The sequence below is a fragment of the Xenopus laevis genome, chromosome 5L (assembly GCF_017654675.1).
Source record: "Xenopus laevis strain J_2021 chromosome 5L, Xenopus_laevis_v10.1, whole genome shotgun sequence".
Taxonomy (NCBI): domain Eukaryota; kingdom Metazoa; phylum Chordata; class Amphibia; order Anura; family Pipidae; genus Xenopus; species Xenopus laevis.
The window spans coordinates 58,316,299-58,338,966 of record NC_054379.1 but is presented as its reverse complement, the minus strand read 5'-3'; the positions used below and the strand labels follow the sequence as shown (position 1 = coordinate 58,338,966).

Here is a 22,668-nt window from a genome sequence, read left to right as displayed (position 1 = left end):
TTTATATGGCATATTTTTTATGGCAACTGTGCTTCAGTGGCTGCGTCCAAAAAAACTGGGCAAACAATGCCTACAAGGTCAACGTATGGCAGTTGTTTAAAGAGAACAGTAGATTACTAGCCAGCAAAGCTACCTAAGCTAAAATGTCCCTCAAATCCCTGCAGACTTCTGTCCCTCCAATACAGAGCAGTATCAAGCAGATTACTAGCCAGCAAACTTACTATCATCTGTCCCTGAAATCACTAACAGCTCTCCCCCTACACTATCTCTTCCAAGCACACACAGGCAGATTTTTCAGATACATTTTTGCCCTTGATCCCCCTCTGGCATGCCACTGTCCAGGTCGTTGCACCCTTTAAACAACTTTAAAATCATTTTTCTGGCCAGAAATGTCTTTTCTAGATGTTAAAGTTCGCCTTCCCATTGAAGTCTATGGGGTTCGCGAACCGTTCGCGAACCGCTCGCGTTTTTGCGCAAGTTCGCGAATATGTTCGCGAACTTTTTTTCCGACGTTCGCTACATCCCTACCAGGCAGCAGCCTGACTGTATGTGTCCTCTGGATGCTGGTGCAACTTATCTCCTTCCCTATAGGATAAAATGCACATGCCCGCATAGGTGAAAAAAGTATGGAATTTTTAATGGCCTGCTATTTCTCATTTCACCTAACCCTTGCTTATTGATTTGGTCAAAAACATGCACTGATTTCCCAGGAACCCTGTGAGCTACTTTCTCTACTATCTCTTCAGTGCTCTTGTTCATATTACAGTAAATAGGGATTTTTATTAAAATTTAAAAACTTTTACAAAACAAAAAAAATCATTACATATCAGAATAATACAATATGGCAATATTTACATTATTTACAAAGAGAATGTAAAATAATGAGTCCAAGAGGAATCCAAGTTCATCCAATATTTCTCATTCCCACTTTACATTTGGATCTCATTTATCTTAATAAAACTTATTTCCCTTACAATTTTGTTTATTGTAAGGTATATTGACTCATTCTCTCTCCAGATAGTTTTCTTGCATCTCATACACCAGAGGTGATACCGCATCACAGACAAAATAATATACACTGTCTCTCTGTTATGACGGTGGTTTCTGTGAATGATTCCGTAGGCTCTCTCAGTGTAATCCTTAATACATATATTATAAATACCCAACACCTTCAGCACACCCTCATATAAACTATATGATACAGAACAACCCACCAAAAAGTATTCTTGACTACAGTTTGCCCTGCAGTGACAGCCAGGCATTATCAAATAGCTTCACAGGAAGTCTCATGCTGTTTAAATATTTCAATGTCTCCTCCAGCCAATGGCCAGCGGGACAGAAAAGTAGGTTAATAGTACCCTGGCATACAATTGTTTCCTCTGGGTCAATGTGGTCTCTGCCACCCCAATGCCCCATCTCTTTATCAGCTTAAGGACATGGACAATGTGTGGTGGGAAATAGCTCTGTCTTACATGGACCTCTTTCGCCCTACTGCCCTGCAGCCAGTCCATGACCAAAAGACGATGCCCAAGACCTGATACAACTTTCCCACAGGGAGTTTGTTCTTTGAGCCAGACCCCCAAACTTAAACTTTAGGATCATGACACCAAAGAAGGTCATATTACAGTAAGTAGAGTGGTATAATCTACCGCCCTGCAGCCAGTCCATGATAAAAGACGATGCCCAAGACCTGATGCAACTTTCCCACAGGGAGTTTGTTCTTTGAGCCAGAACCCCAAAGTTAAACTTTAGGATCATGACACCAAAGACGGTCATATTTCAGTAAATAGAGTGGTATAATCTGACATATTCATGTGGGGTGGGAGAGTAAAATGATACCCAGGCCATAAAGAAGAAACTTATAAACCCATTATATGTTCAACAACACAAGGCTGGTAAAACCAATACTGACTGGTGCATAGATATGTGTGGGGGGGAGGCGGTAATGTGGGGGATAACAAGTGTAGCTTTGCTTAACTTAAAACGTTGCTATTCCAATTATTAAGGTAAAAAATATTAAGGCTAACCCAGATATTAAGGAAACACATATCTCCTCCATTACATAGTATATTTCTATATCCATTTTCAGGTATTGCTAGGAGAGGAAACATGGGTACATATGAGCACGCACACATACCCATGTCCAGGCCCCTCTCTCCCCGACTGCCGCTGTTATTTCTCAGTGTCATTGCACTTGCACTATGCGCATGTGCACGCTCTTTAAGTTAAAAAAATGGTGGTCAGCCCGCCCAAAATTGCTTGCCAGGGTCCCCCATAAGTTTGGCTCTTAAGGGGGGGCCCGGCCATGCTTACTTACTTGATTAGCCGGGCCCCCTGTTGTCAACTTGCTGTAAAGTTTAAAAGAGATATTGGGAGCTCCGGTGCCAGCATTCTTTCCGTCCTATTCAGTTCTCTGGATCCTCATTGGTCAATTAAGTTAAGTCCCGGTGAAGCTGCATTGGGATTGGATAGGCTAGATTGTCCAATCCCTGTACAGCTTTACTGGTACTTCAAATTAAACAACCAATCAGGGTACACCGGAGCTCCCGTCCTCTCTTCTAAACTTTCCAGCAGGCTGACAGCAGGGGGGCCCAGCTTATCAAGTAAGTGAAGCACGGCCGGTCCCCCCTAACACACAAAAATCCGTGGGCCCAGGACAACTGTGACCCCTGTGCCCCCCTGATGGCAGCCTTGAGTATTATACATGTTTGCAAAAGGAATAGTTCTTAAGCAAAGCTGTTGAGATTTTTGTTTATCCAACTGCTTGCATAGACACATCTCCTCATCCTCACCCAGACAATTTCTAGCATTGGATCAAAGTTTGACAGCTTGATATGCTTTCCGTTGGTATAATTAAATAAGTCTATAAATAGTCCAAATCGGAAAACTGGCTAGTAATTTACTAGTAGCTAGTAGGTATCATTCATATGTTACATTTTAAAATTTTCATTAACTTTATTTCAATACCTATGATAATTGTCTCCTTTTAATTTCATTATTTACATTACTGAACTAAAAGCAGATAATATATTAAAACAATTAAAAACACATATAAAATCAATATAAAAACATGAAAGTGTTTTTGAAAATGATGGCATGCATTGCTCATATGAAATGTAATGAACACTGATGTGAAAAAAATTAAAAAAACTAATACATTATGGTGCTGTATTAAAATGAAGGTGATATTTCATATGTAAATATGGTACATTTATCATGAATAAAAGAGCACTGAGAATTTAAAGAATAGGATCTACTGGTGGACAAAACATTTTCTGTACAGTATCATCAACTAAGATTTCTCAGTTCTTGATGTCTTCTTGATAAGAGTTTCAATTTGCAAAATAAGCTGCATTCATGTTTTCAGAGGCCAAATGTCAATAGAAACAAGTTTCTGTCCTATAATGAGGGTGGTGTCACAGATGTCCAAGAAGGTGCAAGTCTGTCATGTGCTGAGACGTCATATTGGTTTTCTTCAATTTCGGTGGAAGTACCTTCATATATGGGTGATTCCATGGTGGGGGAAGGGACTATCTGATTGTATGGTGCATAAAGAGAAGTTGAGCTCCGAAGATACTGTGATCCAAGTCCATTAGCAACTGATCCTGTTTGAGGCAATGGGGCGATTGTACTGTTGCTTACTGACCATAAACTTGGATACTGACTGTAAAAGGTGAAACACATATGAAAACTTAATTCACTAAAACTGTAATAGCAGCAAGAATGTTGAAGAATTACTGTGATGGACCTTGTTGTCCATCAGAAGAGTATTGGTTATGATAGAAGACAATATGACCAATTTGAAAGGTATATGATAGACATAAATTTGTTTTATAAATTCCTAGGCCCACATCAAAGTAATCCCTGTATGGTAGTGCAAACCAGTCTCCCATATCTGTGATTTTTAATAGGCGAGAGTTTTCCAAGACCAAAACATTATTCCTGTTTGTACTTGTAAAGAATACTTTGAGAAAACGTTGGGCTAGGACATATGTATCGATCATTTTTTTCATATGTTTGCAGCAATCTGTCATTGTACTTTAAAGGGTGGTTCACCTTTAATTTAACTTTAAGAATGTTAAAGAATGACTGATTCTAAGCAACTTTTCAATTCGGCGTCATGTTGCCATTTGTATAGTTTTTGAATTATTTGTCTTCCAACCAGAATGCTTAAATCACAAGCTGGAGAGCTGCTGAATAAAAAGCTAAATAATTCTAAAACTACAAATATTTAAAAATGAAAACCAATTAAACATTGTCTCAGAATAGCAATCTCTAATTAACTAGATTAATTTAAAGGTGAACAATCTCTTTAATTAGTATTGGCATGTTACTTTAAGTCATATGGATTTTTGTATTTTAGTAGAGCTATTCTCCAAGATGGTAGGCCAAACCCTATATCATATTAATGGTGGCCTTATGTCTTTAATAATGTTGGTCTTGCAGATCTCTCACTTATAAGGTGCTTATAGGACCAATGTTGTGGTCATGAGGCAGTATCCAAAGACATTGCTATGAGTCAGTAATCTCTAAAAATAACTGTTAAACTTCATTATTGAAATCAGCCATATAAAGGATTTCTGAAAAACTGTGAATTAAAAATGTAGTTCAGGTATTAAGAAATATGAGGTACAGTCCATTGCCAGAAGGATTAGTCTAAGCTATGCCTTTTGTATTAAACAATAACATCACAAAATCAACTATAATTTAAAATAATTATCTATTTATGTCACTTCTGCCTTTGGCTCATATTTCCAAACAGTATAATACACTGAACAAAATAAACATAAATATTTAAAAAATATTCAAATCCTGTTACCTACCAAGAGTTGGATGAGCTTCCATTGGTGTGATTTATTGACAGCATGCTTGGATGAGTTTGCATCTGTAAACCAGGCCAGTGGTCATTTGACTGAAACACTGGCAGACATGCAGATGAGTTTTCAGTGTAGCTTGCTGCAAGAGAAACAACACCTTATTGTTAGTGAAACAGGTTAAACAAACAGTGCCACTTTGTGTTCGTATGCTAAGTTCGCTAAGAATTTGTTGAATAGCAAAATCATATGGATAGTATATCATGCATTTCTGTCTGTTGGTGTACTTAAGAATTTAGGATTCAATGGAAAAAAACATTACATTTCTTATTTTGGCTTTAATAGACTGATTAAAACAAACACCTCTCCACAAACTTGATTTCACAGGTGTAAATAGGAGGGTTGCAGTATTAAAAGAGATCTCTTTAATAAAAAATATTCTCTGTGACATTGATAAAGCTAAAATGTATCATTTGATAAAAAAAAATCACAAAGGCTTTATATGTTTAGTATGTTTCTAAAAGCCGCATGTGCAATGAATACTTACGAGGAGAATTGTTCCTGTGGGTATATGGGCTGGGGTAAGGTGAGGATCTGTGGTTTCTTAAAGTAGTATATCTCTCACACCCATGTGATGATGGTATTGACAGTGGCCCACCAAACTGAGAATGATGATTAGTAGGAGAGCAGAGGGAACCAGTCCCAGGAATCAGCCAGTTGCCCACTGGAAAAGGATTGTAAAATTTAAAAAAACAATTTTTTTTTTAAAGCAGGATACAAGTTCACAGTTCACTGATAGAAGGAATACTTTTATCAACCACTTATTATTTGTGCCAAAATAATTCTGTAATATAGACTAAAGTTATGTTGTTTTTTGAAGGAAATTGTTTTAATTTAATTTTGACATTTTTAAATGTTTTAACAATACCTAATAAAATATGTATTACGGTTTGCATAGATATGTATACTTTCTGATGGTTGTGTCATTGTCTGTTTTGCATTTGTGTGACCACAGAAAAACAAAAGTCCTGCCGTGCACTTTGGCAGCACAATTCTATCATGATAATTGGTTCAAATATTTTGCATATGTGTAATGTGTAGTGGACATCTTGCATTAATGTCTCCTGACAGTTTTTCATTAATATATTTTGAGAGGGCTCTGGTGAGACATGGCAAAACTTACACTGTGAGTAACCAGATTGCTGACCGTTTTCTGTATCATCGATAAAATCCTTATGATCACTCCTGTTATCAGAAAAACAAAATGTCATAAATTGAAAAAGAAAAGGAAGTTTATATTTGAATGCATTTTTGTGTGTAAGGTGTTTAGTCATTTTAATCAAAATAATGACCAATCAATGGATCTCTGCATAACAAATTTAGAAAAAAATAATATTTGCACATTACTGGAAATTAAAATATAAGAAAACTATAATACCTTTCTTTGGCATCAAGGAAAGCTTTAGCAAATGGGTTGTGTTTAATCTTGAGGGATGTAATCTAAAATGAAAAATAAAAATATAATTTAAAATGTATTAAAATGTTTGTATATTATAAACCCCTTTTTATAATGCCAGAAATATATCAGCTTCACAAGGGTACATCAATTTCAACTTTTATAAGTTATATATATATATATATATATATATATATATATATAAAATCTATGTGAAAGTAGGAAGGGGTGTGCGTATGGATGCTGGATTCATTTGGAGGGGTTGAACTTGATGTACATTGTCTTTTTTCAACCTGATTTCAACCCTATTTTTTCAACCCAATTTAACTATGTTACTATATGCAGCGAGGGACACCCGTTGAACTGACTTAGCAGGCAAACAGTTCTTCTGACAAAATGGGTTCCAATGAGATATCTGGTTGGCTGACCAGTCAATAGAAGGATTATGCAGACGGAGCCAGGGTAGAACCGGCAATACAGAAGCTGATACACAGTTATTAAAAGAAAAGATAGTTTCACTCGATGTAGAGATCCGACCAGTGGGGGACCAGTGGTTGACTCAAGGGATAAGATAGAGGGAATAGGGGAATCCTCGGAACTTGGCAAAAGTGGCATCCATGAAATTTCCTGCAGCCCCGGAATCAAGAAAAGCGGAAACATTGATAATCTTATCAGGTACCTCAATTTGTAATGGCAACATGAGAGTTGTTTTGGGGTGCAGGCTCGATGCCACCCAGGTAAAATTCCCCAGTTCTACCTGAGCATGGAAATCCTCCCAACTTCAAGGGACAGTTGCTGGCAACATGGGCTTTAACACCGCAGTACAGGCATAATCCAGCCAGTCGTCTCCGGAGTTTCTCTTGTTCAGAGAGGTGCATCTGACCAATCTGCAGAGGTGACAGGAGGAGAAGAAACAGGAGCAGTCTCTGGAAGATGCTTGATAAAGGGGTTCGCCCCGAAACGTTGCACGTTCGCACAAGAAATAAAAAGCAAGGGGGAACCCTGCATTTCACTTGCCTTGAGTGCCAGTGTTTTTCTATTTCAACTATACATTGGGGGTTGCCGTACTCTCTACGCTGTGCACCAGGCTTTCTCTGTGAAGATACCAGAGTGTGCTCTGCTTCACCTTGTTCCTGTTATCTGGAAGAGTGGTGCCAGTATAGGCAGGAATCTTCTATTACACTCCTTATCGGATTGGTGCTCCCGAAGTCGGGTGTCTACCTTGATGGCGAGGGCAATCAGGTCTTCCAATTGCTCTGGGAGATCCCTGGAAACTAGGTCATCTTTGAGTCTGCTCGATAACCCTTGATAGAAGTGGGCTCCATAAACCTCATTGTTCCAGTTGGATACGGCCATCAAGGTTCTAAAGTCAATTGTATACTCACTAGCACTGCGATTTCCCTGCCGGATCTATAACTTAAATAATCTGTTATGGTTTCTAAATAACCAGATAACTAACAGGAGTGCAACTCTAAATAAACAGCTAATTAACATGAGTGCAAACCAACTCCATTACCAGCCTATTTGGAAATCTTATTTAAAAGAGGAACTAAGGTGCCAAGTAGGGACAACCATAAGAACTATAATGCATGATTTTCTCATGCCTCGGTGCAAGCCTTCTATTTCAACAAGATCCTATTTGTTTTCATCGTGTACATTCTTCTGTTGGTTTCTGAAAATCAGTAATTTGGCATATAACAATAAACTATGTACAGGGCTTGCTTACAATGGAGTCCTGGAGCTAAAGGGTACCTGTTGGTACGGCGGAATAAACGCAAACAGTTGGTGCTTGAGCAGATTATACTTGATGTCCCCACTGTGCAAATGGCTCATGGATACCCATTAGCTGCACTGGGGTGGGCTACAGTCAGGCATTTAAAGGATGAAAATCTACATTTTATAATGTAAAAAAATCAATCAACGTGACGCCACTTCTGGTTTGACAGTGTGAACAGGTCGGGTGGAACTGTATAGGGATAAAAAAGAAGGTAAGCAGGTGTGTATCAGCTTTAGATTAAACAGTACAGGTTGGTATTGGGTCTAAAAAAACAGACCTGCGTTTACTCCCACACGCATAACTCCTACTCCAGAATCGATTATATCTTGGTTAATGCTTCCGACACCCCTTCACTTCTAGACTCTAAGCACATACAATGTGCATGGTCTGATCATGACTTAGTGCAGACCACACTTGACTTACAGGTCCCCTTGTTTAGGCGTCCCACCTGGAGATTGAATGAAAGCTTATTGGCAGACCCTGAATGTATAGACTTTATCTCGCAAGAGTTAAAACTTTTCTTTCAAGATAATTTAAAGCCTGATGCATCGATAGATTGGGTCTGGGTGGCGCATAAAGCCTACATCAGGGGTTGTTTAATAAAATATGCTTTTCGAAAAAAGAAAGAAAGGATGCAGGTTCAAAGATGTCTGGAAACTGAGTTAGCATCCCTAGAGCAATCTAACAGACTTCGCCCCTCGAAACGTACTAGGAAGCTGATAGATGAGACTAGGCAAAAACTCCATGCATGCCAAATAGAACAAGCCGAGAAGGCTATCCGTAAGACTAGACACAAATTTTACAAGTACGCTAATAAAGCCGACAAAATGCTAGCTAATTTACTTAAATCGGAACTACGTCGGGGACAAGTCCAAAAACTCAGACTAGCTAATGGTACTATTTCCTCAAATCCTGATAAAATAACTGACACTTTTATTTCCTTCTTTCAAAACCTATACACCTCCAACTCCCCTGGAAAACCAGGTGAGATGGAGGCCTTTCTGAATCAGTATGCCCCTGAGCATCTCTCAGAAGACCTGCAACAGATCATGACCCAAGATATTACCTATGAGGATATCGAGTATACGATTAAACATTTAAAGACGGGTAAAGCCCCAGGCCCTGATGGGTTCTCCTCATTGTACTACAAGAAGTTAGCGACCCAACTTATCCCACAACTCCAGAAATTATTTCAACACATTACCAGTGGCAGACCCCTACCTCCCGAAATGAATGAAGCTAGCATTTCAATTATCCCGAAACCCAATAAAGATACCTTAAACCCCAAAAACTATAGGCCAATATCAGTACTCAATTTGGAAATTAAGTTACTAGCCACCATCTTAGCGAACAGGTTAAATAGAGTCCTACCCTCCACCATTCATAAAGACCAAAGTGGTTTCTTTGAATGAAAAAAGTTACCAGAAGCATCAATTTCCCATGTCTAATAAAGTGCTACCCGAGGAAAGCACTCACTTTGCTTAATGGCTAAAAAAGGCACTGGGTTCAGTAAGCAACATGTGTGCTGTATTTACAGTCTAAGACCAATCAATGATCTGAGAACAAGTCTGTTAAAAAAAATTGAACAGGCTTATTATGAACTTGCAGGTCATTCCATGTTTTAAAAAAAGTAGTTAGCGAGCCCCATATAGGTTGAGAGCAACATAATGGGCAACTTTGCCTACTGCTGACCCTTTTATGGTTCAAAATTACTGCTAGATAATGTATATTAAAGTGATAGTGACACTTTGGCTTGACAGTCCAAAAGTTACCATTAGCTGTGTTTATGGGTTTGTGATAATGTTCCTATTTTACAGCACAGCTGCTCAGTGTTAACTTGCCTGAAATATGTACATACCAGCTGAGAAGTGCAGCCAAGTGGTGGATAGTGTGTTTCACAATAGTACTGGGATCCATATAGTTCTGACAGGGAGATATACAGCAGTATTGCATAGCATTACTAAATCCGACCAACCGTGAGCACTGTTCAATGGTATAATATGCAGTCATCACCTGAACATGATTCTTTGTAGAACCTCAACAGTGTGGTGTGGTACTTAACAGTGGCATAAAAAATAGGAAGCTGCCATCCCCAGTGGGGCTTAAGCAGAGGGAAGGGAGCTCTGATCAAGGTCAAATATCAGATGAATGCTAATTCTGACGTTGAGAGTTTTGTAAATTATACAAAATTATCATATAAAATGATCATATAAAAACTCTATAGGGAGATTGGGAGTTAAATCAGGATATTTTTAGGAGGTCTTTCTCATCTAATTGAATCTGGCCAATTACATATTTTTCACAAAATGTTGTTTTATTAGTATTAAAATACTTGAATATTAGGTTAATTAGTTTTTTTTTATAAAATGTCTTTATTTGCACCAAACAAACATTACAAAACATCACAATGAAACATGCCAATGTCCTCTGAAGTAGGGCAGGACAACAAGGTAGGGGGTGGTCTGCACACACTTTTACGACCACCCCAACAAACAAGAACATACAGAATCTGCTCCCTCGCCCTTAACAATGAATAAAGTACAATACGAGCCTTCCCCGAACCCCCTCCCGATCATTTCACCTCAGCCTGTCAGGGAAAAGGTTATCAGGGCCAACCCAAGTGTTTCCTTATAGTCGCAATGACCTTAAAGGTCTAGTTGTCTGGTAGGGGATAGTGTATATACATATTTGGACCAAGTAGCAAAAAAGGTTGTCACCCTAGCTTCCTTATTGAGAGTGGCCTCCAGGAAGTCCATACGGTAAGCAAAATCAAGTTTCACAAGCATAATGTCCAACGAAGGGGGCAAGTTGGAGATCCAACAGTGTAATATGGTTTTTCTGCTAACTGCCGAAACAATATTTGCTAATTTCTTATCTATCCTTAAGACTTTTGTGGTATCGCCAAAGATAGCCCAGAGTGGAGTGAGACTTATATTGATATGCAGTGTTAGTTTACAATAACGGATAACTTCATTCCAAAATTGTGTAATCCGAGGACAGGACCAGAGGCAATGATATATGTCCGCTTTCGGGGCCTGGCACTTTGGACAGGCATCTGACTCAGACCAATCCACTCGTTTTCGCAACTCAGGGGAAAAATACCCTCTATGCAATATATTCAAAAACATTACATGGAAATGACTGGAATTAAGCACTGACAGAGATTTGACATGCAAGGTAAATAGTTTATCTCGCGTAAGGTCAGGGATTTGTTGTAACCATTTTCCTACACCTCTCTCAAAGTCCCTGTCTGACAATGGAGCTTTTAAAGTTCTATACAGCAGAGAGATAGAAGGTTGTATCGTAGCAGACCGAAATATATTATCAATTGCATTATCGACTTCCTGGATTGGAATGGCACGGCACACTACCTGTGCATAGTGTCTAGCTTGTAAGTAAGAGAAAAAGTCCCAGGCCACCAAGGGATAGCGGTCTCTAAGTTCTGCTAATGAATACGGAATCAATGGAGTCCGCATAAAACGTCTGATTTGCGTGAGCCCCTGTACTGCCCAAACCTGAAATGGGAGTCCATTTTAATTATTCAAAAATTGTGGATTGCCTAGAAAAGGCAGGAAAGGGGACAAATAGGGAGAAATAGACAATCTATGACGTGCTGCCCACCAGGCTCTAATTGTGGTATATATCAGTGGGTTATCCTTAATTAACTGTGGTATTTGTCCCTCCCTTAAATGCAGAAGAGAGGCCAGAGAGATATTAGGTAGGAAAGCCTGTTCTAAAGAAGGCAGTGCACAAAACTCTCTATTATTAACCCAGTCTGCCGCATAACGTAAATTGCAAGCCAAATTATATGTCTGAATATCTGGGAGATTTATCCCACCTTGGGACTTGAGCTGCTGGAGTTTATTTCTACTGATCCGAGAATGTTTACCACCCCAGATAAAGTGACTAAGTGCTGTGTTCAACCTAGTCAGATCTTTACGGGTAAGAAATAGTGGGAGCATTTGCAAATAATATAACAAGCGAGGGAACCATATCATCTTAATTAAGTGACATTTTCCCAGATAATTCACTGGTAATTTAGACCATGCAGTAAGTTCATGGGTCAGTCTGGTAATCAGGGGGGAGATATTTAGAGTATACTATGTGTGAATTTGTGGGGGGATCAAAACGCCCAGAAATTGTATTGCCTCAGTGGCCCACTTAAATGGAAAATGGCCTCGCCAGGTTTTTTTCAGAAGGGGATTGAGGGGCATAGCTACCATTTTAGCCAGGTTCACCTGAAATCCCGCTACCCTCCCAAAGGTTTCAATATTAGATATAAAGTGAGGAATCGCCACTGACGGGTTGGTCATGAATATCAATATATCATCCGCAAAGGCATTCAGTTTAAGTTGTTGTGTACCAATCTGTACCCCCTGGAGTGTTGGGGAAGTAAGCAGTATCCGCAAGAAGGGATCCAGCGCGAGATTAAATAGTAATGGGGAAAGCGGACAGCCCTGTCTGGTACCTCTTGCAAGAGCAAGCGGAGAGGAGAGACAACCATTAACATAAAGAATAGCCTGAGAGGGGCGATATAACAACGAAATGGCTTTAATAAAGAGGGGTCCAAAATGCCTGAATTTAACCAATCTAATCAAATGTGAATGAAACACCCTATCAAACGCCTTATCGGCATCTAGGTTGAGCAGAAGTGTTTGGGAGGTTTGCTTCTGGGACTCAGTGAGCACGGCTGCAATAGCGGAGCGTATTGCTTTTACAGATTGCCTATTGCGCGTGAAGCCGAGTTGTTCCGGTATTATAAGCTCAGGTAGGATATACTGCAATCGGCAAGCCAACAATTTAGTAAATATATTGTAGTCATGGTTAAGCAGTGATATAGGTCGATATGATTCCACTCGATCCCGTTGCCTGTCCTTTTTAAGGATCAATATAATTTTAGCATCACCGAATCCGTGTCCAGCTTCACCAGATTGCAGGATATGTTGATACAGAGAGTGGAGAGTGGGGGTGAGTGATTCTCTGAGGATTTTATAGTATTCGCTTGAGAACCCATCAAGGCCTGGAGCCTTGTTCCCCGCAAGCGACTTAATTGTATCACTTATCTCCTGTTCAGATAAAGGGGCATTAAGTATATCTCTATGAGCTTGTGACAATTTAGGCATGTTTGCTGAGCGAAGATACTCCACACCCTCTTGCAATACATCCGTGGGCGCCTGATAAAGAGTCCGATAGTACGAATGAAACTCCTGTAAGATTTCTGCTGTAGTATGTTTCGTTCCCCCCCCCTGAGCTAATCGTTGGGATAAAAGTTGTGCCTTTCGCCTTACGTACCAGGTGAGCTAAAAGGCGACCAGATCTATTTCCCCATCTATAGTATTTATTCCTCCGGTATTCTTTATTTCTCGTGGCCCTGTCAGAAAGCAAGGTATCTAAATCTTGTTTGGCTGTAACATAAGCTCTACGATCCGATTCCATGGCAGTGGTAAAATACCTACGATAAGTGAGCGTAAGAGTATTGTTTAATACAGCATATTTTTCTCTGAATTGTTTGTTCAATCTACCTGTGTAAGAGAGGAGATGTCCTCTCATAACCGCTTTAGAGGCTGCCCAAAATAATGTAATATTGTCTAGATGTTCCAGGTTATCGTCCACATAATCAGCCCATTTATTATGCAGGTATAAACGAAAATCCTCTGAGTTAGCTAGATGGGCAGGAAAAGACCATTGTTTAAGTTTAGGCTGAGTTGAACGAAGGTCCAAGACCACAGAGATCAACGCATGGTCAGAAATGGAAATATTATAAATTTTAGCAGTCCTCAACACGTCAACTAAAGTTTGCGAAAGCATGATATAGTCTATACAGGAGAACGATCTATGCGGGTTAGAGTAAAATGTAAAATCTCTGCCGTCTGGATTTAAAAGACGCCAGCTGTCTATGAGTCCAAAATAGTTACCAAAACGAGCCAGATCCGAATCGCTCCCCGGAGGAGAATTGGCCAATGGGACCGTACGATCAAGGATTGGGTCCCACACAGCATTCATGTCACCCGCCACTATGAGCGTGGAAGGGCCCCATGCAGCAAGAGAAGCAATAAGCTCCGTATAGAAAGTTGTAGAATTCTCATTAGGCCCATACACGTTCACAATAGTATATTTTAATTGATCAATAAGCAGATCAATGAATATATATCTGCCCGCCTCATCAGACCTGACCCTTAAGACGTTGTAATTTAGTGATTTATTTAAAAGTACAGCCACTCCCCTTTTTTTCTTGTCATAAGAAGCAGCAATACAATCTCCTATCCAAGTGGCCTTAAGGGTAGAGGGTTCTAGAGTGGACCAGTGCGTTTCTTGTAAACAAATAATATGCGCATGGAAAGATTTAAGGTATTGAAGAACTTTTTCCCGTTTCAGGGGAGAATTGAGCCCTTTTACATTCCAGGAGAAGACCTTGAGAGTGGCCCTAGGAGTGACAGACTGAGTAATTCTCCCTGGGGGGCTGTTACCATGGAGTTGTGACATTAGACCCAATAAAAAAAGTAGCACAGCAAGGTGCACATGTATTGATGTACAGGAGTGAGTACCCCTGTCCCAGAAAGCTGGGGGCCTCACTCAAAAATATGGGGGCTTCGGGTGGGCCCGGCATGTGACATTCAACTAAAAGGTGCATTTTCATTTTTTCCAAAATGATAACTGGTATACAACTGAACATAAACAAAAACAAACCAAAATACTCATAAATCCAAAACCTTGATTTGTACATAAAGCCAAACCAATTCAAATCAAATAGGTCCCCTATTCGAAAATGTTGCAGTCACATCTCTGAAGTCGGGTTTCTAGACATTGGACTTCAGCAGAAGAAACCAACGGCTGGGATGATTCTGAAACAGCTGAGCCAGCATTATTGTAAGGCAAAATGGCTAATAACATCTTCCGGACTCTCAAAGAAACGTGGTTTACCTTCCTCCATCACCCTTAGCTTAGCCGGATAAAGCAGAGAAAACTTATGGCCGGACTTAGAAAGCATTTTGCATACTGGAACAAAGGCCCTCCGCCTTGCTGCCACCAAGGCCGAGAAGTCCTGAAAGATGAGGAGCCGTGACTGTTGACAGGTAAATGATTCCTGCTTTCTGTACGCAGCCAAAATTTGCATTTTGTCGGAGTAATTCAGCAGTTTCATTATCACTGGCCGAGGACGATTATTAGAAGGTTTCTCTGGGCCAATGCAATGGAATCGCTCAATAACCAGGGACGCAGTCTCCTTGAGATTCAGGGCCTCTGGTAGTGACTTTGTTAAGAGACGGTCCAGCTGGTTGCCATTGATGAATTCAGGAATCCCAATTATCCTCAAATTGTTGCGCCGACTCCGGTTCTCCAGGTCGTTTACTTTTTCAGAAAGGATGGTTATTTCACGATCCTGACAATTGATCTGCTGTTTGGCTTTCTCCAGATCATCCTCAAGGGTTGAAATACGTTGCTCTGCTTCCTGTAATCTATTGGTTTGTGAAGATACTTGTTCCAGCACTTCAGTTAGTTTAGTGTCCAAAGAAGCCAGTTTTTGATCCAATAACGGACCCAACACCGCTGCGAGGTCCGCCGCTGTGGACCCATGTAGTGATGGTTTTGGGTTAATGTCCATTTGTGCTGCTGAAGGCTGACCATCAGAGCTGGCAGATGGTGAGTCCAGCCACTCAGCTGACTCACGGAACGGAGGGTCCTGAGGTTTTTTGGTTGGTTTGCTTTTACCATCCCTTTTATCCTTGGGGAGATCTTTATTGGACGGTTTAATGGCCTTTTCCTGCTTGGATGGCTAGCCAGGTATTTATGCATAATAGCTGAAATTGCAGGAAAGGGGGAAGTAGTGAGGTCAAACAGCAAATAGTAGTAGACTATACTGGAGTGGATCTAGCCGGGGACCATAAAGAGAAAGGGATATTATCCCATCTTGTCGTACGTGGTCAGCTCACGTGACCACTGAAGCTGATTGCACGTCAGTTTTTCAGCGAACTATTACTGTTGAGCTGTAACTGTCCTAACTGTGGCAGAATTGACGAACCAAGTATTACAACAACGTGATCAATAATGCTGTTAAGTGTCCTGCAGTGTAAAATAGGATCCGTTCACGAATAACAGGGTACAGGGAGAACAGTGATCAAATCCGTGTTGAAAGCAGTGAGATATGCAGAGTCACCAAAATGAAGTAACAGTGCCACGTCTGAGATGGGGTTCTGCACGTAGGTGTTGCAAATGGTAATGCGATCCAAAATGGCGGCAACACTCCAGCCCATGCACTCGGATGGCCCCTTCAGTAAAGAGAGCAATCAGGTGGGCTCAGTAAGGGAGCAAGAAGGTGAGTAACAACAGCCTGATGTAGAGTCAACTCGCTGATTATTGCGACTCACAGGGAAGCGTGTCAGCAGGGAGCCTCTCACGCAGCACCAAGAAGATGGCGGTCGGAGCGTTACCCGCCGTTACTCCGTGTATCACTGTCGGGCTTCCAGGGAAAAGGCTTCAAACCTTCAGTTACTGGGTCCGGTGATATTCACGGACGTTGAGCCCGCAGCAGGTATATGAAGGGCACCCACACGGCTTCGAATAGAGTCCACGAAGCCGGAGCTATCTAAAATGCGGCCATTACGAAGGCCCGCCTCCCGGAAGTCTAATTAATTTTTTTATTACACAGAATGTTAAGAGTTTTCACTCATGACTGAATTTAAACTGGATGAGACCGTATGCAGGTTAGTGCCATTGAGGTCCCATTTTTCTACTCACCATTTTGCTCATACCTTTTATCCCTGCATATTGGAATGTTCTCCATAGTTAATCTTTTTTGCAACACAGCCTTCTATTAAACTCACCAACCAATAACCTAACCAAACCCATTGCCACATGGGTTTAATATAGTTAGTTTTGAGAATAATGACATTTTTCTGTATCAGTGATTTCAACTTTTCTTTGCCCATGAACTTCTTTCCAGTTTTAAAGTTGAAACTCAAACTGTAAACCACAACGAGAAGTTTTGTGCAGAGCAGTTAATGTCAATGCATACAAAAACTATGTGATTTGCTCCATATTGTAGGTCAAGAACTCATCATGGGACAGGGTCCAATGTGAGAAAACCAGGCAGCACCCAAGTAGCTGTGTGCTAGGCCCAAACTCCCACAGGCAGCTGTTTATATAGAACAGCACTCCAAAGTTGGAATGCAGTTACTTATCTAGGGTTTCAGAATTGTCTTACATGACTGCTGTTATCTGATACATTGTTGAAGGGATTAGGTATGCAAAGAGCAAACAATTTGACAAGCTCTAGTCACTGGGCTTTTGGAAAGCTAACCATATTTTCCTGTTCAAAAGGAAGTGCATCCTTGCAACATGATCTTGACAAACTGGCAATCTGGGCAGCTAAGTGGCAAATGAGATTCAATGTTGATAAATGTAAAGTCATGCACCTGGGATATAAAAATATCCAAGCCACTTATACCCTTAATGGGACTGCACTAGGCAAATCCATTATGGAAAAGGACCTTGGAGTCCTTGTAGATGATAAACTTGGCTGTAGCAAGCAATGCCAGTCGGCAGCATCAAGGGCAAATAAGGTCTTGAGCTGTATTAAAAGGGGCATAGCGTCAAGGGAGGGGGGGGGGTCATTCTTCCACTGTATAGAGCACTTGTAAGGCCCCATCTAGAGTATGCCGTACAGTTTTGCTCTCCATCACTCAAACAGGACATTATTGTATTAGAGAGGGTACAGAGAAGGGCAACTAAGCTGGTAAAAGGTATTGAAAATCTTAGCTATGAGGAAAGACTGGCCAAATTGGGGATGTTCACGCTGGAGAAGAGGCGCTTAAGGGGTGATATGATGACTATGTATAAATACAGTATATAAGGGGATCATATAATAATCTCTCTAATGCTTTATTTACCAGTAGGTCTTTCCATCTGACACAAGGTCACCCATTCCGATTAGAAGAAAAGAGGTTCCGCCTAAATATTCGGAAGGGGTTTTTACAGTGAGAGCTGTGAAGATGTGGAATTCTCTCCCTGAATCAGTTGTACAGGCTGATACATTAGATAGCTTTAAGAAGGGGTTGGATAGCTTTTAAGCAAGTAAGGGAATACAGGGTTATGGGAAATAGCTCATAGTCCAAATTGATCCAGGGACTAGTCCGATTGCCATTTTGGAGTCAGGAAGGAATTTTTCCCCCTCTAAGGCAAATTGGAGAGGCTTCAGATGGTTTTTTTTTGCCTTCCTCTGGATCAACTGGCAGATAGGTAGTTAATAAAAAAAAAAAAAAGGTTGAACTCGATGGACATGTGTCTTTTTTCAACCTTACTTACTATGTTACTATGTTACTATGTTACATTAAATGACCGACAGTCAATCCTCATCAAAAATGTAATCTTCTCACGGAACATTACTATAATGTGGGCCTCAGTGTTGAGCTATTGTAAAACAATTTTCCTGGCTGTAGCTCAAGAATGTATTTTCTGAAAATCTTGTACAAGGGTTATTTGTTATTTTACTAAATATTTCTAATTCTATTGACTATAGGAAGGGCATCTCAATTATTTTGCTCACACCTAGCCACCACATTCCAAAACATATTCCAGACACATTGAAATATCGCCACTATAGCACAGCATATACAGTTTATAGCACTGAGTGTGCTCATCTTAAATTATAATATTAAGGGGAGGGATATGTAAAAAGTTAAGTCATTTTTATCCAAAACTCCGGAATCAATTTCCAGTGTCAACTGGGCTCATGAGGTTTGCAGACTCCAGCAGCGAAAAGATTTGCTGTGAATAATAATGTATTAATAAAAACATTTATGCTAATCTCGGTTCTGGGAGTTAATTCAAGAATTGTTGGAACATCTAGTTAAACTACCTCAGATCAGTCTGGATCTGCTAGGGTGTGTATCTTTAATGACAAATCTCCAGTACATACAATATATTGAAAATATATGGGTTTTGTATTCATTTGTACAAGAGGTAAAGAGGGATATTGCTTGCGTATTGCTTGGATCTCTCCAAAGGCAGAAAAAAAAGCTTATGACATAACCATTCCCCAGCTGTTGTTCCTGGATTATACAATACTTCCTGGAAATTTTTTCTTTAATTTTGGGAGATTAATTCCACAGCATTTGAATTGCTGAAGCCTTACTGCACAGCTCCACGGGCACTTGTCACCACCGAAAAAAAATTCTCAAGGGACCTATTATCTTATATTGTTACAATTACTTATTTGCTTATCTCGAAATTGTAACAAAAGTATCTTATCGGCTGCTGTGGCTGTTCTGAGCTCTCTGCCAAAAACCAATTAGAAACTTTGTTTCTTTTTCTGGCTGTTCAGTGCAGAGAAAAATGGGGCTTTCCAGTACAAATGAGGGTCTGCGGGTTGAGCTGTCAAAAAGGGACTGCCCCTCTGAAAACGGGACAGTTGGGAGGTATGCCCTGTGCCACTACAGCAAAGTTTAATACACCTTTATAAAGAAAATGAGTAAACCTTACTAGCAGGTATTTTGTAGATTGTTAAAATACAAGGGGTTGGGATACGTGAAACAGCATGACATTAAGGGGCATTATGCTGTGTAAAACAAAAATTGTTGAAAAAAATGCTTAAGAAGCTATTTAAAATAAATGAATACATTTTATTAAGGTGTATTTTATGTTATACCATGTAAACACCAAATTTGCCTCCATTATTTTACATTGCTTCTGGTGGAAGTCAATCTATGGAAAAAAATCTTTAAAAATTTACACCGTTTTTTTACACGGCAAAGCCTGGAGATATGTAGTTTTTTTACACCACATAATAAATAAGCCCCTAAGTGTTACCCTGCTAAACAACTCTTAGCCATAGAATTGTTTTTGTCCCGTAGTGGAGAATTAATAATTAATGCAGGCACACTTCACCCTCAGACATCTTTTCCACTTGGGAAATTGTGTTCTTCCATAGCAAAAAAGTAGCAAGTAGCAGTCAAATATTGCTTTAAGGAGGTGACTCATGACTTTAGGAATCTAGCCAGGGCTCTGAAATTGTAATAAAAACTGTATGTCAGGAGTGAAATCTAACAAGTTGTGTCTAGGTTTACAACGTTCTAAGCTCTGAATACTGTAAAATGAAGTAAATGATTATTCTGTGAACCTGACAAAAATATGACAAAATCTGTTTAGCAAACAGCATTTGTAGATGATTAACTATGTTCCCTTGAGAATATCCTCTATGAAGTTAATAATTAAAGAAGTGAGATATAATGAAAGACCAGAGTACATTTAACATAGCCTTGCTTTGTGTAATAAAGAGCGAGAAAATGCATTTTCAAGTTGAACTATAGTTCCATTTGAAGGTTTCATACAAAATATAGCTATATAAGGATAAAATTATACTTTGGGGACTAAACACAAAATATCCAGTTAGAGTACACCAGAGGTTTGCTTGGAACATCTCCTATTGTATTATCCCAATACAATATCTTTAGGAACACAGGAATATAAAGGCAGATAGGTGAGAATCATAGAATCAAAACAGAAAATTAATCATGTATACAGCATCAGGCCTTTTTAATATTCACACATGCTATTAACCTGGCAGGATGTTTTTGAACCAGGCAGTGAGTGAACATACAACTTGGTAGCTAGTGTCCAAGCTGAAATTCAACTAAAAGCCCAACTCTGCAAGGGAGGATGCTAACCACTATGTTTGGAAAGGATTGCCGAGTGGTCCTGCTAGCCAGGCTGGCCAGGCACCCTAAGCAACCTGGTGAGTTTTGTCACCTCCCACCCCCAGATGTGTAAGTAAAGGAGTACGAGCATGCGAATAGGCGCAAACACGCAAACTACAAGAAGAGTTGAGAATCAGAACTTGATTAGGGGTAGGTGGCAGAGAAGGTTCGTGCCTAGCGCCCCCCCCCATCTTTGCACCCTAGGTACGTGCCTCTCCTGTCTACCCGTAGTTCCAGCCTTGTGTTCTGCTTTAAAAATCCACATAATGAATGAGGCCATTTTGGATAGTGATAAAAATGATGGACATACTATATTCCAGTGACGTGTAGAAAGTCCAGTTAAGCACAGAAAACTTGTGGATTGGTTGCTTATCAAGAGATTTAGCAACTCATTTAGTTTGTTTATTTTACTTAAAATAAAATTTTATATATACTAACAAATTATCTAGCAGACATGTTCAGTACAGGGGAATATTCTTGCTGTCATAGATTATGGCCAAAAGTATTCAGACACCCCTTCTAAAAATCACACGTCTTCTGCTGGAACACTCACTGCCAAGTTCCAAAGTGTCTCTGAAAGCAATGTTAGCTCAAAGACAACTTGTCATGAGCATTTTTTTATGGGTGAGCAGCTGAACATAAGGCTAGTATCACCACAATGTGCAATGCCAAACATAGGCTGGAGTAGTGTAAAGTTGAGTATTACTGGACTAGTCCAGTGAAAGCAAACTTTCATTCTTCAGTGCACAATGATGTGCTTCCTACTTTATGACAGTGTTTTGGAAAGTCTTTCCAGAACACTAAAAGGGAGGACCAACAACTTACGTAAACCCTTGGTTGTTAAGAAGATGTTAGACAGTAAATGTCTGAATTCATGTGCCTCCAGTGACATCTTTCTATAACCTCCTGACCACCATAAACTCAATCACGGACCAATGGGAGTTAATAAGAAACTGTGACTATCCTGTCATTAATATAATGCTTAGGGCAGTCAAAATAAGAATATTTGCCTATCACCATTCCCTATAGAAATTGGAAAGCCTATGCCAATTACAGGTGAGGGGCATGCACTATGCAGCAAAGCTCCCTTATGATTTTCTGAGTAGTGTTTGTGTGTCACTATCAATGTCTGCCATGGGCAGAGTGTTTCCCATGCTTTTCTGTTGGAAGCAGTGGCAAACAATAAACAAAATTTTAATCAGTTATCCCTGAGATCACTACAGTGACAACATCACATGTGCCATTAGCCTATTGCAATATTAATAATGAAGGCTGACCTTCCAGAAAAAGCTTGGAATAATAAATCAGACATGGAAATACCTATATAGTAAGCTGTTTATATTTGTATTAGGCAAGTTTATTGTGAAAAATACAAAGTTATACTGAATATTTAACTCTTATTGCAAGCATCCGTTGTGGCATTAGTATAACTAATATAGTATTACTATTTTACAATAGTGCCATGCTGTATGCACCCTATACACAGGGTTCTGAGGTGTTTCTGCCATTTGCATGTGGTGTGGTAGAGTTGGAGAACTATACTATTCAATAGGCAGCAGTGCCAGAAAAGAATATACCTTTACATAAAAATAACATTAAGGAAAAAAATATAATTTAAAAAACTATAGATATCTGATGTATGATGTATGTACCCTTCACACCTGCCCAAGCACTGCAAGTGATTATATATCATTACAACAGCTGTGGTCATTTTACACTCTAATACCAAACAGATATGAGGAAATGTAATAAACAGAAACAAAGAAAGGAGGTCAAGCAAGAAAACAGAGTGGTTCATTTAGCTGCGCAACATGTTTGTACTATTTTTGTAACTGTACTTGTCAGTGACTTATTTACACATCACAGCCAGGATAACATTCACTATGGAATGTGGTGAATCATCCTCTAAGCTCCTTACTGATGGAAACATTA

General features: G+C 39.8%; 1 protein-coding gene across 1 annotated transcript; it reads right to left on the bottom strand.

Annotated features, from left to right (window-relative positions):
• Positions 1–760: 760 nt before the first annotated feature.
• LOC121393894 (T-box transcription factor T-like) lies at positions 761–7,626 on the bottom strand. The gene is made up of 6 exons (XM_041563737.1): positions 7,492–7,626; positions 6,253–6,314; positions 5,998–6,059; positions 5,362–5,538; positions 4,824–4,956; positions 761–3,664 (listed from the first exon to the last, which is right to left on the bottom strand). Exons 1-6 carry the CDS (start codon positions 7,624–7,626, stop codon positions 3,400–3,402), a joined length of 834 nt encoding a protein of 277 aa, XP_041419671.1. The 3' UTR covers positions 761–3,399.
• Positions 7,627–22,668: the final 15,042 nt, after the last annotated feature.